We start from the raw sequence: 17,370 nt of genomic DNA on the forward strand, positions 1-17,370 counted from the left end.
GAAATCACAAATGCTGAACGTAATGAGAAAAATTTAGTATACTGATAAATTGTTGATGGAGTTATGAACTGGACCAATCATTCTGGAGAACAGTTTGGAACTATGCCCCAAAGAGCTATAAAACTGGGAAGACCTTTTGATCCAACCCAAAAAGACCCCAAAAAGGGAAAAGGACTTATATATACAAAAATACTTATAGCTGCTCTTTTTGTACTGGCAAAGAATTGAACATCGAAAAGATGCTCATCAATTAGGGAATGACTAAACAAACTGTGGTATATGATTGTGATGAAATATTATTGTGCTATAAGAAATGGCTGGGGAGGGGAGTTTCAGGAAAAACCGATATGACCCGATACAAAATGAAGTAAGAAGAACCAGGAGATCATTTTACCCAGTAATAATAGTGTTGTAATGATGAGAGACTGTGAAAAGCTTGGCTACTTTGAGCAATACAACGATCCAATTCTAACAGACTCATAATGAAAAAATGCTACCCACCTCCAGAGAGAGAACTAATGGGCTCTGAGCACAAATTAAAATGTTTTCTCACTTTCTTTATATTTCTTGCTTTTTGTGATATGGCTAATATGGAAATAAGTTTTGCATGATTCCATATGTATAATTGATATCATTTTGCTTGCTTTCCCAATGGATAAAGAAGGAATGGGAAAGAAGGAGAGAATTTGGAACTCAAAATTTTAAAAAGAAAATAATGTTAAAAATAAATAATATTTTTAAAAAAGAATGCTGAGATAAAAAATGTTTGAGAAGCACTGTTCTCCTCCAAACTCTCATTTTCCAGATGAGGAAAGGAAAGGTCACAGAGCTTAAGCTAATAAGTATGAAAGCTAGGATTCAGATCCAAGTCTCCTAGTTCCAAGTCTTAGCTCTCGTTCCAGCCACCGGCACTAGAAAAAAATGGCCATTGTCACTTCATTTGCCATTGTTTGTACCATTTCCCCTACCAAAGTTGTCATAAAACTTCTTAGCCATGGTATCCCTGCCTCTCAGAACTGAAACCATCCCCTGTTAGAGTAGGCCCAGTGACCCTCACAGTGGAGGAAACTGCATTTTTAAAAGTGGAAATCAATAAGATTTCTTGGTTCATTTCCTCTTGGGTTATGATAGCCCCAGAAAATAGGGTGTTGGACAGGAGGTGGGGTTGTGAAGGGAGAAAAGCGGAAAGGAACAACAAGACCAACCACAGCCCCTAAAAGAGTAGAATGACGGGTGAGAAATGATGGGTCTGGTTACCTGGGTGACAGAGTATGTGGTAAGCCTCTGCACAGGGTGGGATGGGAAGAATGATGTCACTGAAGCACTATTAAAAGAGGCCCCACCAGAGAGCCAGGGTGACAATGCAGGCCAGGAGCAGCAGCAGTCCAGGTAAGACCACGGGGAGACAAGAGGGCGAAGGGATTTGGGAACTCGGAGTGTTCTCGGTCCTTCCGAGAAGGCTCGGATCTAGAAGGAGAGAACAGGGTTGGGAGCCCAGCTTTGCCTCTCACTAACTAGCTGGGGCACTTTGGGCATGGTTTCGTTTCCCTGGGCCTGCCATGAAAACATGATCTATAAAAAGGAGGGGATCATACAGGATGCTCTCTCATGTCCCTTCTGAATCTGGGATCCCCTCAAAATCTCATGTCAGTCTTGAGCCTGCGACCCTAGGAAGAGCCCCATGTGGGTCTCTCCACAAGGGACTGACCCCAGCTTCCTCTAAGGTGTAACTTTAAGGGTTTGGCCACCACCACCCCCAGCCCCAACCCCAAACCATTCTCCATCCCTTCCAAAAGTCCCCTCCTTATTCACCAGGCATAAGAACTGTAATCCATGCCCAGGGTGATTTAGCACTAGAGATCCCTTTTAGAATGAAAGAGTTACTGTTACAGTTGGGGGGGGTTAATTGTAGCGAGGCAGTGCTATATTCTGAATAGCCATATACAATATAACCTTGAAATCAGAAAATCTGGGTGCAAATTCTAGGCAGAATAGTAGTGATAGCAGCAACAGCAGGAAGAGGAGGAGATAGCACAATTAGTAGTAATGACAGCAGCAGGTAGTTAAATAGTCGCAGCAGGAGGTAGTTAAATAGTTGTAGCATCAGCAGCAGCAGTTATCAGAGAATAGTGGTACAAGTAACAGTAATAGCAAGAGGAACAGTAGTAACAGCAACAGCCTCCGTAGCAATAATCAATAGTATTACTATAGTAGTTTAAGGTTTGCAAAGAGATTTTGCATATGTTTTCTTATTTGATCCTAAAAAAAAAAAAAGACCACCTTATATGTAGCTGCTTTTATTGTCTCCATTACACAGATGAGGAAAGCGAGGCTGAAAGAAGTTTGTGATTTGTTCAGGGACACACAGATAGGTAACTATCTGAGGCAGGTTTTGAACGCAGATCTTCCTGACGCCCAAACCAGCACTCTATTCACTACTTTATCTAGTTTCTCAGGATGCATCTCTCTTTCCTATAAAATAAAAATAATTGTCCTCAGCCTCCTAGGACTGATAGGAGAAGATTCTTTAAAAAAATAAATTTCAACAACTGCAGAAATGAGAATGATTTGTATTCACTGTTTCTGAGGGGGACTACCATGGAAGTCACCACCCCTCGGTCTCCCAGCAGAGCCCCAAGGGGATGGCTCCAGAATAAGTTTGAAGAAAAGGCAGGTTCCCCGTGAGCCAGGCAGCTGAGGACCCCGGATACGGGAGGGCTGAGTGGATCCTAAAGGGAGATGACATTTGCATGTAGAGAAGCCTAATTTATTTCCTATCTCTGCCCTCCTTGAACCCTAAGGCCCTATCTCTACAATCAAATAGGAAATCTCATTTTTGGCTCCAAGGTTGTTCACCATCTGCCCCTTCCTAGTTTCCCAGTCTTTTCTCTCACGCCTTCCTCCCCTCCGTGGGTCCTGTAATCCAGCTCCACTTACTGACTGCTCTTTGGGGACCATGACCCTTCATCTCTGACCTCCCAGCCTTTGCAATGCTTTTCCCTCCTACCTGGGATGCTCTCCCTCCTCTGCTCTGATTCTTAACTCCCCCATTGCAGGATGCCTTTCCCAGTCCCGCAGCAGCTAGTGTCTGCTCTCTGATATATCCTTCCACATGCTCCGTATTTATCTTGTACCCGGGCAGTTATTTGCATGCTTCAGGAGGACAGGAACGGTTGTTTTGGTTTGGGCTTGGAGGGTTTTCTTCTGGCTGTCGATGTTGTTATTGTTGTTGTTTGCCTTTTCCTGTATCCCCAAGCTTAGCTCAATTCCTGGCACAAACATGGGTGCTTAAATGCTTGCCGATCCACCGACTGGACTCTAAGTGATCCCAGGCCGTTCTCTGAGGCCAGAGACTTAGAATGTCCCAGAGTTCTCTGGGATTCTATTACAGGATATTTGCTGATGGGCCTGCTTAGGGGAATTCTCTCACCAGGCTAGTAGGAGAGAGGATTTCCTTCTCAGTCCCTACACTTAGGAAATCACAGCTTCAGTCCCTAGGAAAGTACTTATCATAAAATGTGTTGTAGCCATCTATGTTTGAATCTTTTTCCCTCACCAGATTGTAAACTCCCTGAGGATGGGAAGTTGTGTCTTGACTAAACTATCTTAGGATCACAAATTTTAGAGATGAAGGTCCAGTCCCATAATTTTACAAGTGAAGAAAGAAACTAAGGAAGTGATTTGGCAAAAATCACTCAAGTAGCAGAGAGAATAGTCAGGATTTTAACCTCCTTCCCTTGACTCCATTTTATTTCCCCTACCCCCAGAGCTACTGTCCTCTACGACAATAGCCAGCATATATTAAACTCTCATTGTTTGTTGAATTGATGAATAGTGCCATAAATTTCCTTGAGGATGGGTCCTACCTGTGATATCCATTGTTGTGGTTCTTTCCAGCTCTGAGATTCTAGGATTCTGTAAATATGCTTTTACTACTTCTGGATCTCCAAATCAAGAGACACTCTCATGTGTCACATTCACAAGTCATACCTAGGGTGGGACAAATAGGGCTTTGTATCAGAGCATTAAAATTTAAAGAGTTCAAAAACCCTCACATGCTCCTCTTGAATAGCTGGAAGTCACCATAGTAACTAATTCCCACACACATGCACACATACGCTCTCCCCTCAATTTGTCTTAATTACTTCCTACATTGGTTTCACTTCATGAATTACAAAATTGGCCAGATGGCACAATTCGTGGTGTTTGCCCCAGCCACGGTGGCTTTTGAGCTGCTTGTCCTTTGGTGCCAAAATTCCAAAGCTTTGGTTCTCCCAATACACTTCATCCCCTTCCCAGAATAAAGTCCTTCCCCTAGAATCATGCAACCTCCGCATCGGGCCTTGGATTGCCGGCCTTTTTGAGACAATTCAGCCTGTTCAGGGACAGCTCCAACTGTTAGAAATCTAGCCCTTCCTTCTCTGGAGCCGAAATATGTTCTTCATCCCTTCCACACATTTTCCTAGTTCAGCCTGCTGAGACCAAGCAGAATAAGTCACAGAGTGGTGGATTAATAGAGCTAGTAAGGGCCACCGAGTCCATCAAGACCAATCCCATCATTTAACAGAGGAAAGAAACTGAGGCTGAGAAAGGTCAGAAGGAAGAGCCAGAATTAGGACTTGAGTCCAGATCTTTTCATTCCAAATTCAGAGCTCTTTTTAATCAGCCTTCCACAGACACCCTCCCCACATATAGGAGTCATTCTCTGTATTTTACTCTCCTGGGACACAGCCATGATCTCAGCACTCCCCCTGCCATAAGGGGTGGGAGACAGTTTCCCAAAGCCATTGGGCTGAGTCCCCAGGCTGCCAACAGTTCTACTGAGCTGTGAGATGGGAGCATGAGCAAAGCAGGGTCCGAAGCCTGATTGCCAAGTGTCGTGGGCGTACATGGCCATCAGAACTGGGCGCTAGTTTCAGACTTTTGTACCCAAGTGCAGTCACAAAGTAACAAGATCGCACTGGTGACGTTCATCATTGTCATCCCTGGCACCCAAAGTTTGTACATCCCTTTTATTTCCAGGTCTATTCCTCCCCCAATCCCTTAGCCTAAATTTGGAACAAATAATGAAAAATAAAGAAGGGACAAAAAGCAGTTCAGGCAAAGCAAGCAACGCCTCCTCAGCCAAGTCTTACAGCAGAGGCGATGTCCCTCCTCTGTAAAGAAGGGAGAGACATAGACGTTCTCATCTCTTCTTTGGGGTCAGACTTGATATACAATCATGCAGTGTTCCATGTATAAGACTGAAGCTTAAATAAACAAGTCAGGTGTTCTCACTGACATGGGTGACACCTGGAGGCTGTGCTAGAGCTCACTCAAATCGGCCACTGTCTAGAGCCGATCGTTAAATGTTCAGAGTGAGAATTCACACCTCAAAAATTGATGACATTACAAATCAGGGGCATGGTTTATCGTTTTGTTGATTGTCTACACTGGACAAATATACTTGTGGATTGTCTACACTGGACAAATATAGTTAAGAAAATAATGGGGAAAATGTTAATAATGCAAGTGTGCCCCATGAACACTTTTTGGTTTTGTTCCAGAGAGTTGATAGGTGTAAGGTGATTTTAGGTATATGTAGCAAAAGGAGCTGTAAAGCAGGAAATAACCTGAGGAGGGGGAACAAGGTTTGCAGAGGAGGAAAACAGGAAGGCAGTAGTGAAAGGTTGTTTACCCCAAGATTAATGATTTTGTTATTGAGTAGCCTGTACCGTGACAGGGTAACGACAAAGAAAGCTGGGTTTGAGATGATGTAATGAGATGGTATATAAGAAGGAATGTAACTAACTGCTAGAAGCCACAACGCCATTAGAGAAAATGTAGAGTGCTTAATAAATGCTTTCTGTGCTTGGCAACTTCTGGCGTGTCGGGTATTCCATGGGGAGGAAAGCAGCTGCCGGGAGCTGCTTCGGAGATGTCCAAGTATCTGGAGGATGGTAAGGAACCCAGTTATAGTTCCCCTTGGTCAGTAGGGGAGCTCAATTTTGTTTTTGTTCCAGAGAGCTGATAGATAAATATTTACCAGTACATGCCCGCTGCTGACCGGAAGTGAGACAGACCCTAAACCACATAGACTTTTATCCTGAGCTCCTCTGATCCATGTCCTCCCATACATTCTCCAGAGGGGGCCCATCCAATTTGCTAGGGAAAGTTCTCCAGTTCTCTTGACATTTCAGGTTTCAATAAGACACATGAGCTATCCATTTTTATTCCTCACTCATCAGAAGCTCCCTTTTCCCTAGCATTCATAGGGCAGCTACGTGGCAGAGTAGATAGAGTGCCAGGCCTGGAGTCATGGAGATCTCAGTTCAAATTTGGCCTCAGATGCTTTTAGCTGTGTAACTCTGGGCAAATCCCGTAAGTCTCATTGCCTCAATTTCCTCGTCTGTAAAATGAGCTGAAGAAGAAGGAAATGGCAGACCATTCTAGTATCTTTGCCAAGAAAATCCCAAATAGGGTCACAAAGAGTCAGATAAAATGGAGAAATGACTGAATCACAAAAAAGTTCACAAAACACCTTCTTTATCCAGTGAGGTAAGGAGTCCCATTATATGGGTCAGAACTGAGGCCAGATAAAAACCAGATTTGCCCTCATTACCAATACAACCAACTAGACGAACACCTATCCTACCAAAGATGGCACTGCTCCAAAAGCTTTGTGGAGTATTTCCCAAATACACTTTAATCTGGTTCCTTGACACCTCTCTTCTAAGGGATGTATCCTTAAGCACACGGGACAAGTGTGGTACAATCTCTGCTAAGAGGTTAAGTGGTTTTTCCTCCATCTCACAGCTAGTTTTCCTTGATGGGCATCTTTTGAAGACAGATATCTGGATAAGAAACAAGCTGGTGATAGAGCTCGAAGGGTGTGGGGATAGCTTTACAAAATCAATAGAACATAGATCATGTTGATGTGTACTTTTCTAAGTCAATACACAGCCTACAGTGATCCTTATGTATGGTTCAGCCAGCCCCTCAGTGACTTAGAGGTATAAAAGCTATCCCTACACCCTCCTAGATCTATCACCAGCCAGGAAAAATCACTTAACCTCCCAGCAAAGCGGTTTTTAAGCATCTGCCTTGTGCCGGGCTTTATTCTGGTGATAGGAATCCAAAGACAAAGTAATTCCTTGAGACTATAAATTACATAGAATGTGTCGACTTGCATAAGTAAAGGGAGTTTGTCTACCTGGGAGTTCTCTCTACATTTAAATCACAGGCTCAGTCCTTTTCCTGTCCTATTATTGTTATTATGTTATTGTATGATACAACCTCAGAAGGCAGTTCCCAAAGGGAAGCTTTCAAAATGTTTTGAGTAATGGAAGGAAAGAACACTCAACTGAATTTAGTTTACATGTGTAAAAAAAAGTCTTCTTACTACATATTGTTGTTCAGTCATTATTCAGTTGTGTGAGACACTTTTGATCCCATTTGGAATTTTCTTGGCAAAGATACTAATGGTTTGCCATTTCCTTCTTCGATTCATTTTGTTGTTTGTTATCCTTTCTTCTTGAAGAGGAACAAAATATCATCATGATGTTAGCCATGTTGCAGTATGTCCAATTGTGGCTCCACAATGCTCTGCCACAGGTCAGGCATAAATAGTTCCTATGAACATTTGGGGTGGATTCTCTAACTTTGCATATCCTACTTCAGTTTTGCTTTTCCCCTTCTCTAATGAGGGCACACCATGCTGGGAGGTCCTGTGTCACTGTCTCCCATTTGATTTTATAACATGGAAGACCAGTTCATTTTACAGATGAGGAAACTGAGGCAAACAGGGTTAAGTGACTTGCCTGGGGTCACATAGCTAGTAAGTGTCTGAGGCCAGATTTGAACTCAGGGAATTGAGTCTTCCTGACTTCATGTTCAATACTCTATCCATGGTGACATTTAGCTACCCTGAAGCCTTACATCATATCTAGATCTCATTCTTAGGGATGTATGGGAACCTGGGAGGCAGAAACTCTGTATTCTAATTCAGTCTCACTCTTTGCCCAAATTGATGTTCTCAGGTGCCTGCAGCTCTGACAGGCTATAGCCTGGCTTCTAATGTTCTCCCTCTAAAATTCTAGGTTCTAAGCAACCTCTCCCAATTGCTGTTTTTTGCTCCATGTTCTCTGAACCGTTCTTTGATTCTCTATATTCTTGCAGATCCCTACCAGGTCTGACACTGTATGCTCTATGTTCTAGAGTTCCTTCCATCTTTAAAATTCCATGTCCTATGGGTCTTCTGAGCTCTGATTTTCTATTTTGAGCTCCCTTTTCTCTCTGACATTTTAACCCGGTGTTCCATAGGAAACTTCTCAGCTTAATATTTTTTATTCTGTATCCTAAACTCTCGCTCAGCTCAGTCATTTACTACATAGGAGTCATGTGGAACTTTCAGATCGCCACTTCAAGTTCCCGTCCCCAAAGCCAAATAATTTATCCCTCCACACAATGAGGGATAAACCTCTGATAATGAGCTGTTTTTGGACAGCAGACAGAAGAGTCTGTGGACCTTCTCCCACACCACAGAGACTCCGAGCTCTTTCACGGCCTCCTTCTTCTCTCCACAGGCAAGATGATCTGGTCCTTCATCTCCTCCTCTTCCCTCCTCGTCCTCCTCCTCTTTCACCTGCTGATCTTCCTCCAGCCGGCCCAGCCTAAACAAGCCCCCTGCCGAACGGCCACCCGTGCGGAATGCCGCCATCAGCAGAAGTTTGTGCCAGGCTGGGAGCTGGCAGGGGAGGGGATGGATGTCACCACCCTCCGCCGAACAGGCTACTTCCCTGTGGACACTCACAAATTTGAGCGACCCGATGGCACTTGTACCCTGTGCCACAATGATATGCTGGAAGGCCAGCTCCAGCGCCTTCCCTTGGCCATCACGGACTGGCGGACCCAGGGTGCAAATTGCCTTCGGCGTGTGACCAAGACCCAGGCCTCCTCTGTGGTGCAAGTGGCTGACGAGGCCGCCAAGAACATCAAGAATGATTGGAAGGCGGGCCTGGAAATCCAGGCCCATTCCAGCATCAAGGCCCAAGTGTCTGTGGCCGGATCCCACGCGGAGGAAACCCAGTTTGCAGCTGAAAAGAGCCACCAGGATAATTATATTTTCACCAGGGAATCCATGCAGTGCGGTTACTACAGGTTGGTGGGTGTTACTATAGGGTTGGGGCGGGCCACTCACAGAATGGGCCACACCACAGCACAGAACAAAGCCCATTGAGCTCAGGGGAAGGAGAGTCAGCACTATGAGAGCTAACAACTGTCTCTTATATGGATAGCACTTGAATGTTTGAAAAGAAGAAGGAAGGAAAGAAGGAAGGAGGGAGAAAAAAGGAAGGAAGGAAGGAAGGAAGGAAGGAAGGAAGGAAGGAAGGAAGGAAGGAAAGAAGGAAGGAAGGAAGGAAGGAAGGAAGGAAGGAAGGAAGGAAGGAAGGAAGGAAGGAAGGAAGGAAGGAGGAAGGAAGGAAGGAAGGGAGGGAGGGAGGGAGAAGGGAAAAAGAGAAAGAAGGAAGGAGAGAAGGAAAGAAAGAAGGAAGAAACAAAAGAAGGAAGGGAATGAGGAGGGAAGGAAGGAAGAAAGAAAGGAGGGAGGGAAGGAAGAAAATGTGTGAAACACTATGTACCAAGCAGAGTGGATCTCTGCATGCCAAACTCAGAGAATATAAATAAAGATAAAAGGCAGTCCCAGTTCTCAAAGAACTCACGATCTAATGGGAGAGATAAAATACAAGCATCTATGTTGAAACAAGATAAACATGGGATACATCCAAGAAGCAGATACGAGATGTCACTACAGTGCAATCGACAGACCCGGACAAGACATTGGTTGTAGGAAGTATGTGAGAGGGAGGAGCAGGCCTGGGTGGCTCGGAGGATAGTAGCTCCCTTGACAATAATAAGGAAATTCAGAACCGAACTGGTTTGGGGAAAAGATAATAGGTTCTGTTTTGAATGTGTTGAGTTAAGTCAATGGGACATCCATTTTGCAATATTTAATGAGCACTAGAGATGTGAGTCTAGAGATTAGGAGAGAGAAGGCCATGTAGGGATAACCATTGAAACCACCAGAGCTGCTATGCAATAGGTAACAGACAAAAAATGGAGGCACTCCTTGACTCAAAGAGTGACATTTTACCAGTGAGGGCAGGGGGACATAGAACCGCATATCGAAGAAAATGGTGACCTAAGAGAAGGGAAGTTTTCATTTGAAAAGTTACCAGAATAGAAACACCACTTTTCCAGAAGCAATGACTGAATTCATTTGCTTACGTTTCCAGAACTAGAAGAGGGATGGGAGGGAGAGAATCAAAGCAACGGGAGTCTGGGGAGTGAAGAGAAATGAGGCTGGTAGCAGGCAATGATGTGGTAGTGAAACCCCTCACTGGGACCTTCAAGGCTGCCAGCCAAGAAGATCGTTTCATTTGGTCCTCAGACCAAATGTTTTGCCCAGGACCACATTGTGAGAAAGGAAGTATCTGAGACAGAATTCCAACTCAGGTCTTCCTAATTCCAAGTTCAGTGCTCTGTCTACTCTACCACCCAGTAGGACGAGCAGGGACCCATTGTCAACCGAGGAGCAGAAATAAGTGATGAGGATAATAGTCAAACTCAAGGAGGGAGTACGGTCCAGTGGCTCGGGAATTAGTGAACCTGGGTTCAGATCTGAGTGGCACCATTTAGGTGACCTTGGACAATCTCATTTAAGTCCTCAGTTGCATCATCTGTAAAAATAGTTGTTTTATGAGCTCCCTTCCAGTTTGAAATTTATGATCCCATGACATCCCAGAGATATAGGAAGCTACCGACACTTAGCAATCAGGGACCATAGGAACATAGAAAAGGGACAGGGTCAGATCTTTAGTTCAGGAAAATCACTTTGGCAGCCATGTGGAGGATGAATTAGAGGAGAAACTGGAATGAGGGAGGCCAATTAGACAACTTAGAAAACCGTTACAGTAGCATAGTCATAATGTGATAGGGATTGAATTAGGACCAAGCCTATTGAGGGGAGTACAAGAGATGTCATGGGGGCAGAATTGACAGCTGTGGCAACTATTGGAAACATGGGGTGAAAGAAAGTAAAAAATGGCTGAGAGGTTGTAAAGCTGAGTGATTGGAAGGAGGAGGAAGAAGAGAAGGATGGTGATGATGATGATAGTGGTGGTGACGATGGTGATAGTGATGGTGATGATAATGGTGATGATAATGATGATGGTGATGATGGTGATGATGATGATGATGGTGGTAGTGGTGATGAAGATGATGATGGTGGTGGTGGTGATGAAGATGATGATGGTGATGGTGATGGTGGTGATGATGGTGATGGTGATGGTGGTGATGATGATGATGATGGTGGTGGTGGTGATGAAGATGATGATGATGGTGATGATGATGATGGTGGTGGTGGTGATGATGAAGATGATGATGGTGATGATGATGGTGATAGCTAATATTTACATCATACTTTAAGGTTTGCAAAACATCTCATCTCCACCACAACTTTGAGAGATAGGTATTACTATTATCTTCATTTTACAGATGAGAAAACTGGGACAGTCAGAAGTCATGACTTGCCCAGGGTCACAATAGTAACTTTCTAATTAATAATAACTAGTAATGAAGCTAGTAACTTTCTAAGATTAAAGCTTCTGACTCAGACTAGTTCTCTATCCACTGTGCCAGCTAGATATTCTGATGCTCTGGACAGAAATAAAGATTATGAAGCAAGATGGTTTTGCTGGGAAAATAATGAATTTTGCTTTGGACACCTTAAGTATGGGACAACCTTTGAGGTAGATCAGATATGTTAGCATCATAGGATTATAGATTTAGAGCTGGAAAGGTCCCTAGACATGATCTAGCTCTATTCCACCCCAATTTTATAGCCTTCTAAAATTTACATTTACACAGGAAAAGTGGGATGACTTGGCCAGGGTTGTCCATGCCGTAAGCAGCCAGAGTGGAGATTTGAATTCATGTCCCCTAGCTCCAAATCCAGCTGTCTTTCCATCATGCTATCTCTCCTATCATCATCACCTTTTTATGAAGGAGATGACATAACTCAGGGAAGTTATCTAGTCCCCAAAGCAAGAGCACATGATTTGCTCAAAGTCCCATAATCAAAAAGACAAGGGCCAAGTCTTGAACCGAAATCCTGTGACACAATTGAGCACAGTTTGAACCACATCGAACTGGAGAAATCGTTGACCCTCAGAGTAGCAGGGCAATGTTCTGCTTTCCTTTTCCTTGGTTTTTTTGAGCTCTAGTGACTGAGACATCAGAGTCATTTAGAAAAGAGATCAGCTGCTGATCCTGGGGATGAGGGGAGAGGAATTGTAGCAACGCTATTCAGCTGAGAAATTCAAGAATGGAAACATAAAGTCCTTAGAGCCAAAGTCTATAAGGTCCCTCTTTTCTTCCATTTTCTTGCTGTGTGATCTTCATCTCTGTGATATCAAGAGATGTATCAAACAAATATCTCTGCATTTCCCCAGTGCCCAGCATAGACCCCTGACTGTAGCAATGCCTACTAAATTGAATGATAAGAGATGTCTGTGTACAGCAAATAGGGCACTGGAAGTCAGGAAGATCTTCAGATAATTAACTGTATGACCCTGAGCCAGTCAATTCATCTCTGTGAGGCTCAATATTCTCCTCTCCACAAGAAGAGGATTAGATTAGATGGCCTCTAGGACCCTTTCCAGATAATAATAGATGACCTTGTGATATGGCAGCTCAAAAATACTAAGGAAATTTTAGGTTGCATTAGTGTCCTGAATAGAGAAGGACATGACAAGCCACTTGCGCATCTTCGCCAAGAAAACGCCAAATGGAGTCACAGACAGGCAGACGACTAAAAATTGACTAAACAACGACAAAGTGTCCAGAAAAGGGGAAATGATGGTCACACTGTCCTCTGTCCTGTCAGAACACATCTAGTGCTATTCTAGGTATCACATCGTAGAGGGGAACATAGCCAGAAAAAAAGAGGTGAGGGTTCTCAGAGTATAAGAAGCAGAGGAAAGAAGCCATTTTTTTTTAAGCTAGAGAAAAAGAAGACTTCCTATGGACAACTTCTTTAAGTATTTGAAGAGTCATGAAAATCATGAAAAAAGAGAAGCGTTCTACTTAGAGAAAAACTAGATAAGTAAAAGGGAAGAAAAGTGATGGGAATGGGATGTTGTCTCAATAGAAAATCAAAACAAAACCCACCTAACAACTGGAGCTGTCCAATGGTGGGATGAGTTACAAATAGGAATAGTGAGTTCTCCAACGTTGGGTTGCCCTCTCAGGGATCAAATGACCATTTTGGGGCATCCTAGGATCACAAGTTGAACCTTAGAGAAATCTAGTCCAGTTTAATAAATGAGGGAAGGGAGGCTCAGAAGGAAGAAGTAACTTTCTCAATGTGAGTACAGTAATAGGAGAGCTGGAATTTGAACATGGGGTGTCTGCTCTGAGTCCAGTGCTTTTTAGCCCACATCGAGTAGAAATGAAAGACTTCTAAGGAGCAGTAGAAAGAGCTCTGAGCCAGAACTGAATGGGGAAGGGAAGGGGAATTGGATCTGATGACTATGCGGGTTCCTCCTTATTTCTGATTCTGTAAGATTATGTGTTATACGCTCCACTGGTCATTTCTATCTCTGGGATTCTTTGATGGTTTTCTTTCATTCACAGATTTCACCTGGTAGAGAAGCCCCCCCTGAATCCAAATTTCCTTAAGGCTGTCAAAGCCCTGCCCCACAAATTCAATGCCTCTACTAGATTGGATTACTATCGGTTCATCTCCAATTATGGCACCCACTTTCTCAAGTCCGTGGAGCTGGGGGGTCGGACCACGGACATCACGGCGCTCCGCACGTGCCAGTTGGCCCTGAATGGCTTGAAGGCCAACGATGTGAGCGACTGCCTCGAGGTGGAGGCAGAGGTGAGCGTGGGTAATGTGGTTTCCTCGTCAAAACTCAACAAATGTAGGGAGGAGAAGAAGAAGAAGAACATCCAAGGCTCTTTCCACAACACGTACAGTGAGCGCAAAGTGGAAGTGGAGGGAGGGAATCTGAGCGGGGATTCAACTGAACTGCTCTTCTCGGATCAGGATGGCGCTGGCAAGTTCTCAGAATGGTTGGCAACCGTCCCCAGCAAACCCGGCTTGCTGACCTATAAACTGGAGTCCCTGCACTTTCTCCTGGGCTCAAAGAATCCCTGGAGAGAGGAGGTGAGACAGGCCGTGAGCCACTACGTGAGCCACAGAGCCCGCTGGAAGAACTGCAGCAAGCCGTGCCCTCCGGGGCAACATAGATCCCACAAAAATCCGTGCCATTGCGTGTGCCCGGCGTCCCCCTTCACCAATGAGGACTGCTGCCCCAAGGAGAAGGGGCTGGCTCACCTGGAGCTGTCCAACTTCAGCGCCAAGAACCTGTGGGGAGACACCTTCACGGCAACGGACGCCTACATCAAGGTCTTCTTCCACGACAAGGAGCTGAGGAGCCCCGTGGTGGCCAACAACAACAATCCCATATGGAACATGAAGCTGGATTTCGGGACCGTGCAGCTGGCGGGCGACGTGCCCTTGAGGATCCAGGTGTGGGACAGAGATGACGGCTGGAACGATGACCTTCTGGGCTCTTGTGACCGGCTGCCGGTCAGCGGAAAGTGGTGGGAGAATTGCTACTTCAAGCACGGAAAGTTCATGTTCCATTACCGGGCCACGTGCATCCCCCATCTCAAGGGGTCCCACTGTATGGAGTATGCCCCTCGGGGAGCTCTTGGGGAACCCCCGGGAAACCGGAGTGGAGCCGTATGGTGAGAGTCCCAACAAGCGGGGCAAATGTCAGGAAGAGAGCTGTGTTCAAGATTTAATAGACTAAAAAGTTGCATGATGCAATGGGAGAAGTCAGAAATCTAGAATGAGAAGGGTTCAAATTTCACACGCTTTTCCTTACTACCTGAGCTACTTTAAACAAATCATCAACTCTTATGTCTCAGTTTCCTTGTTTTTTGTTTTCTTAATGAGTGCATTGGACCAGATGTCTTCTAAGATCCCATCCAAACTTAACATTCAGTTTTCTGCTTATTTAATAATCATAATCACCTATTTTAACATAAAATGATTCTCCCATGAGCCCTCACCCAATCCTGATACTGGTAGGGTGTAACAGGACTCTTTGAAAAAGCAGTGAAACAGGTTTCAGTGGAGTGGGTAATTCCCCCCCGAAAAGGTTGTCAACCAGCCCAAAGGGTGAGCCTGTATCTCACTGTACTGAGTCCAGTATCCTGCACATTTGGGTTACAAAATAGGATGAAGATCATATGTTTATTCAGGGCCATTTTTATGCCCAGAGCAAGCAGCAAAAAGCATTTTGATTGGTGGAAGAAGGATACTGCATCCCCATGGAGCTGACTGGGAGCAAGAAAGGGGCTCACCCCAGCCCACTCCCTAGTAGCTTCTATTTTAGTGAATTTTTCCAGATAACTGGCTACTAAGCACCATTGCTTCTATGGTTAAAGGACTTCAAGCACTTTCACTGTTCTCCAAGTTTGCTGCCCTTGGCCAATGCTCCAGTTGCCCTGCTTTAGTTATAACTGATATCTATTTGGCTCACTACTTTCTTGACCATTGAATGTAAGTTTCTCAAGCACAGAGACTGTTTTATTTTTGTCTCTGGGTACCCAACTCCTAAAACAGTGCCTAGCACATAGTAGGTGCTTAAAAATGCTTTTTGACTTATTGAATTGCCTGAACACACCCATGTCATGGTTTGTCACTTCTTTTGCCTTCAAGAAAATTCAATTCTAACAACACTTTTCCACTACCTACTATGTGCACCAAAGCAGTACCTGCTTTAAAGGAACTCATTGGCATTAAGAAGTTTATGCCAGAGCTTCTTAAACTTTTTCCACTTGCCTCCTTTTTGTTCAAGAAATTTTTACATGACCCAGGTATATAAAATAGGTCCACAAATCAAACCTTTACTTGTAATCAATTATAAAGAAATGTATTTTAAAACAATTCTTTGGTATACATATAATTTCATCATTTATTAATGATGAAAACAAATGTGCATACCAATGAGGTATATGTGCTTATATATTTTACATAAAAAATTAAATCTTGAAGGATTACATATTTATTGGCATATAATTGGGCAAAATAATTCCTAACAATTGTTTTGATTTCATCTTCTTTAGTGATATATTCACCCTTTTCATTTTGGATAGTAGTAATTTTGTTTTCTTCTCTCTCTTTTTAAATCATATTAACCAATTGTTTGTCTATTTTATTGATTGTGTTCATAAAACCAACTTCTAATTTTACTTATTAATTCACTGGTTTTCATACACTTAATTTTATTCATCTTACCTTTAATTTTTAGGATTTCTAATTTAGTGTTTAATTGGGAATTTTAAATTTGTTCTTTTTCTATTTTTAATTGCATACTCAATTCATTAGTCTATTCTTTCTCTATTTTACTGATGTAAGCATTTAGAGATATGAATTGTCCTCTCATGACCACTTTTTCTGCATCTCGTAGGGTTTTGATATTCATAATTATCATTCTCTTTAGTAAAATCATTTATTGTTTCTGACTTGTTCTTTAACCCTTGCATTCTTTGAGATTAGGTTATTTAGCATCCAATTAATTTTTAATCTGTTTCCATGGTCTCTTATTAAATATAAGTTTTACTGCATTATCATCTGAAAAGAATACACTTAATATTAACAATAGAGTTTTAACCATAAAGATCTTAATGCTCTAATTATATGATCAATTTTTGTAAAGGTATCATATACCTCTGAGAAAAAGGAATATTCCTTTCTATTCCCATTCAATTCTGTCCAAATATTTATTATCTCTAACTTATCTAAGATTCTAGTCATCTCTTTGACTTCTTTCTTCCTTTTTTTCTTTTGTTAGATTTAGGTCCTGAGAGGGGAAGGATTTGAAGTCCCCACTATTATAGTTTTTCTATCTATTTCCATTTGTAATTCATTTCACTTTTCCTTTAAAAATTCGGAAACTATAGTATTTGATGCTTACATCAATTAGTATTGATATTATTTCATTATCTGTGGTGTCTTATCATAATGTAACCTCCCTGATTAATTCATTTAATAAATCTATTTTAGCTTTAACTTTGTCTGAGATCATGATTATTTTTTTCACATCAACTGAAGCCTAATAAATATTTCTGATTTCTCGTCTTCTCAAAGGATGTCAAGTTAATGCAACTGTTTTCCCCAAGTTAATACAATTGCTTTCCCTTTTCCTTTTATAAGGGAAGTCGATCCGTTGGTTTATGCTCCATTGAGACATATCACTCCTAAAAGTGGCTCTGGAACAGTCAGAAGTGGGACTCCTGGCTAAGCCAGCG

At 43.0% G+C, this 17,370-nt stretch overlaps 1 protein-coding gene across 1 annotated transcript; it reads left to right on the forward strand.

Annotated features, from left to right (window-relative positions):
• Positions 1 to 1,336: 1,336 nt before the first annotated feature.
• Positions 1,337 to 17,131, forward strand: PRF1 (perforin 1). The gene is made up of 3 exons (XM_051982527.1): positions 1,337 to 1,389; positions 8,565 to 9,138; positions 13,675 to 17,131. The coding sequence occupies exons 1-3, from the start codon at positions 1,362 to 1,364 to the stop codon at positions 14,801 to 14,803; spliced, it is 1,731 nt and encodes a 576-aa protein (XP_051838487.1). The 5' UTR covers positions 1,337 to 1,361; the 3' UTR covers positions 14,804 to 17,131.
• Positions 17,132 to 17,370: the final 239 nt, after the last annotated feature.

Source organism: Antechinus flavipes, chromosome 2 (genome assembly GCF_016432865.1).
Source record: "Antechinus flavipes isolate AdamAnt ecotype Samford, QLD, Australia chromosome 2, AdamAnt_v2, whole genome shotgun sequence".
Lineage (NCBI taxonomy): Eukaryota > Metazoa > Chordata > Mammalia > Dasyuromorphia > Dasyuridae > Antechinus > Antechinus flavipes.

What these genes read in the sequence shown, in the direction of transcription:
- PRF1 (XM_051982527.1), top strand. Translation starts at nt 1,362, where the DNA reads ATGCAGGCCAGGAGCAGCAGCAGTCCAG. An exon ending in CAGGAGCAGCAGCAGTCCAG is followed by an intron (nt 1,390 to 8,564) that starts GTAAGACCACGG and finishes TTCTCTCCACAG; the next exon opens with GCAAGATGATCTGGTCCTTC. An exon ending in ATGCAGTGCGGTTACTACAG is followed by an intron (nt 9,139 to 13,674) that starts GTTGGTGGGTGT and finishes TTTCATTCACAG; the next exon opens with ATTTCACCTGGTAGAGAAGC.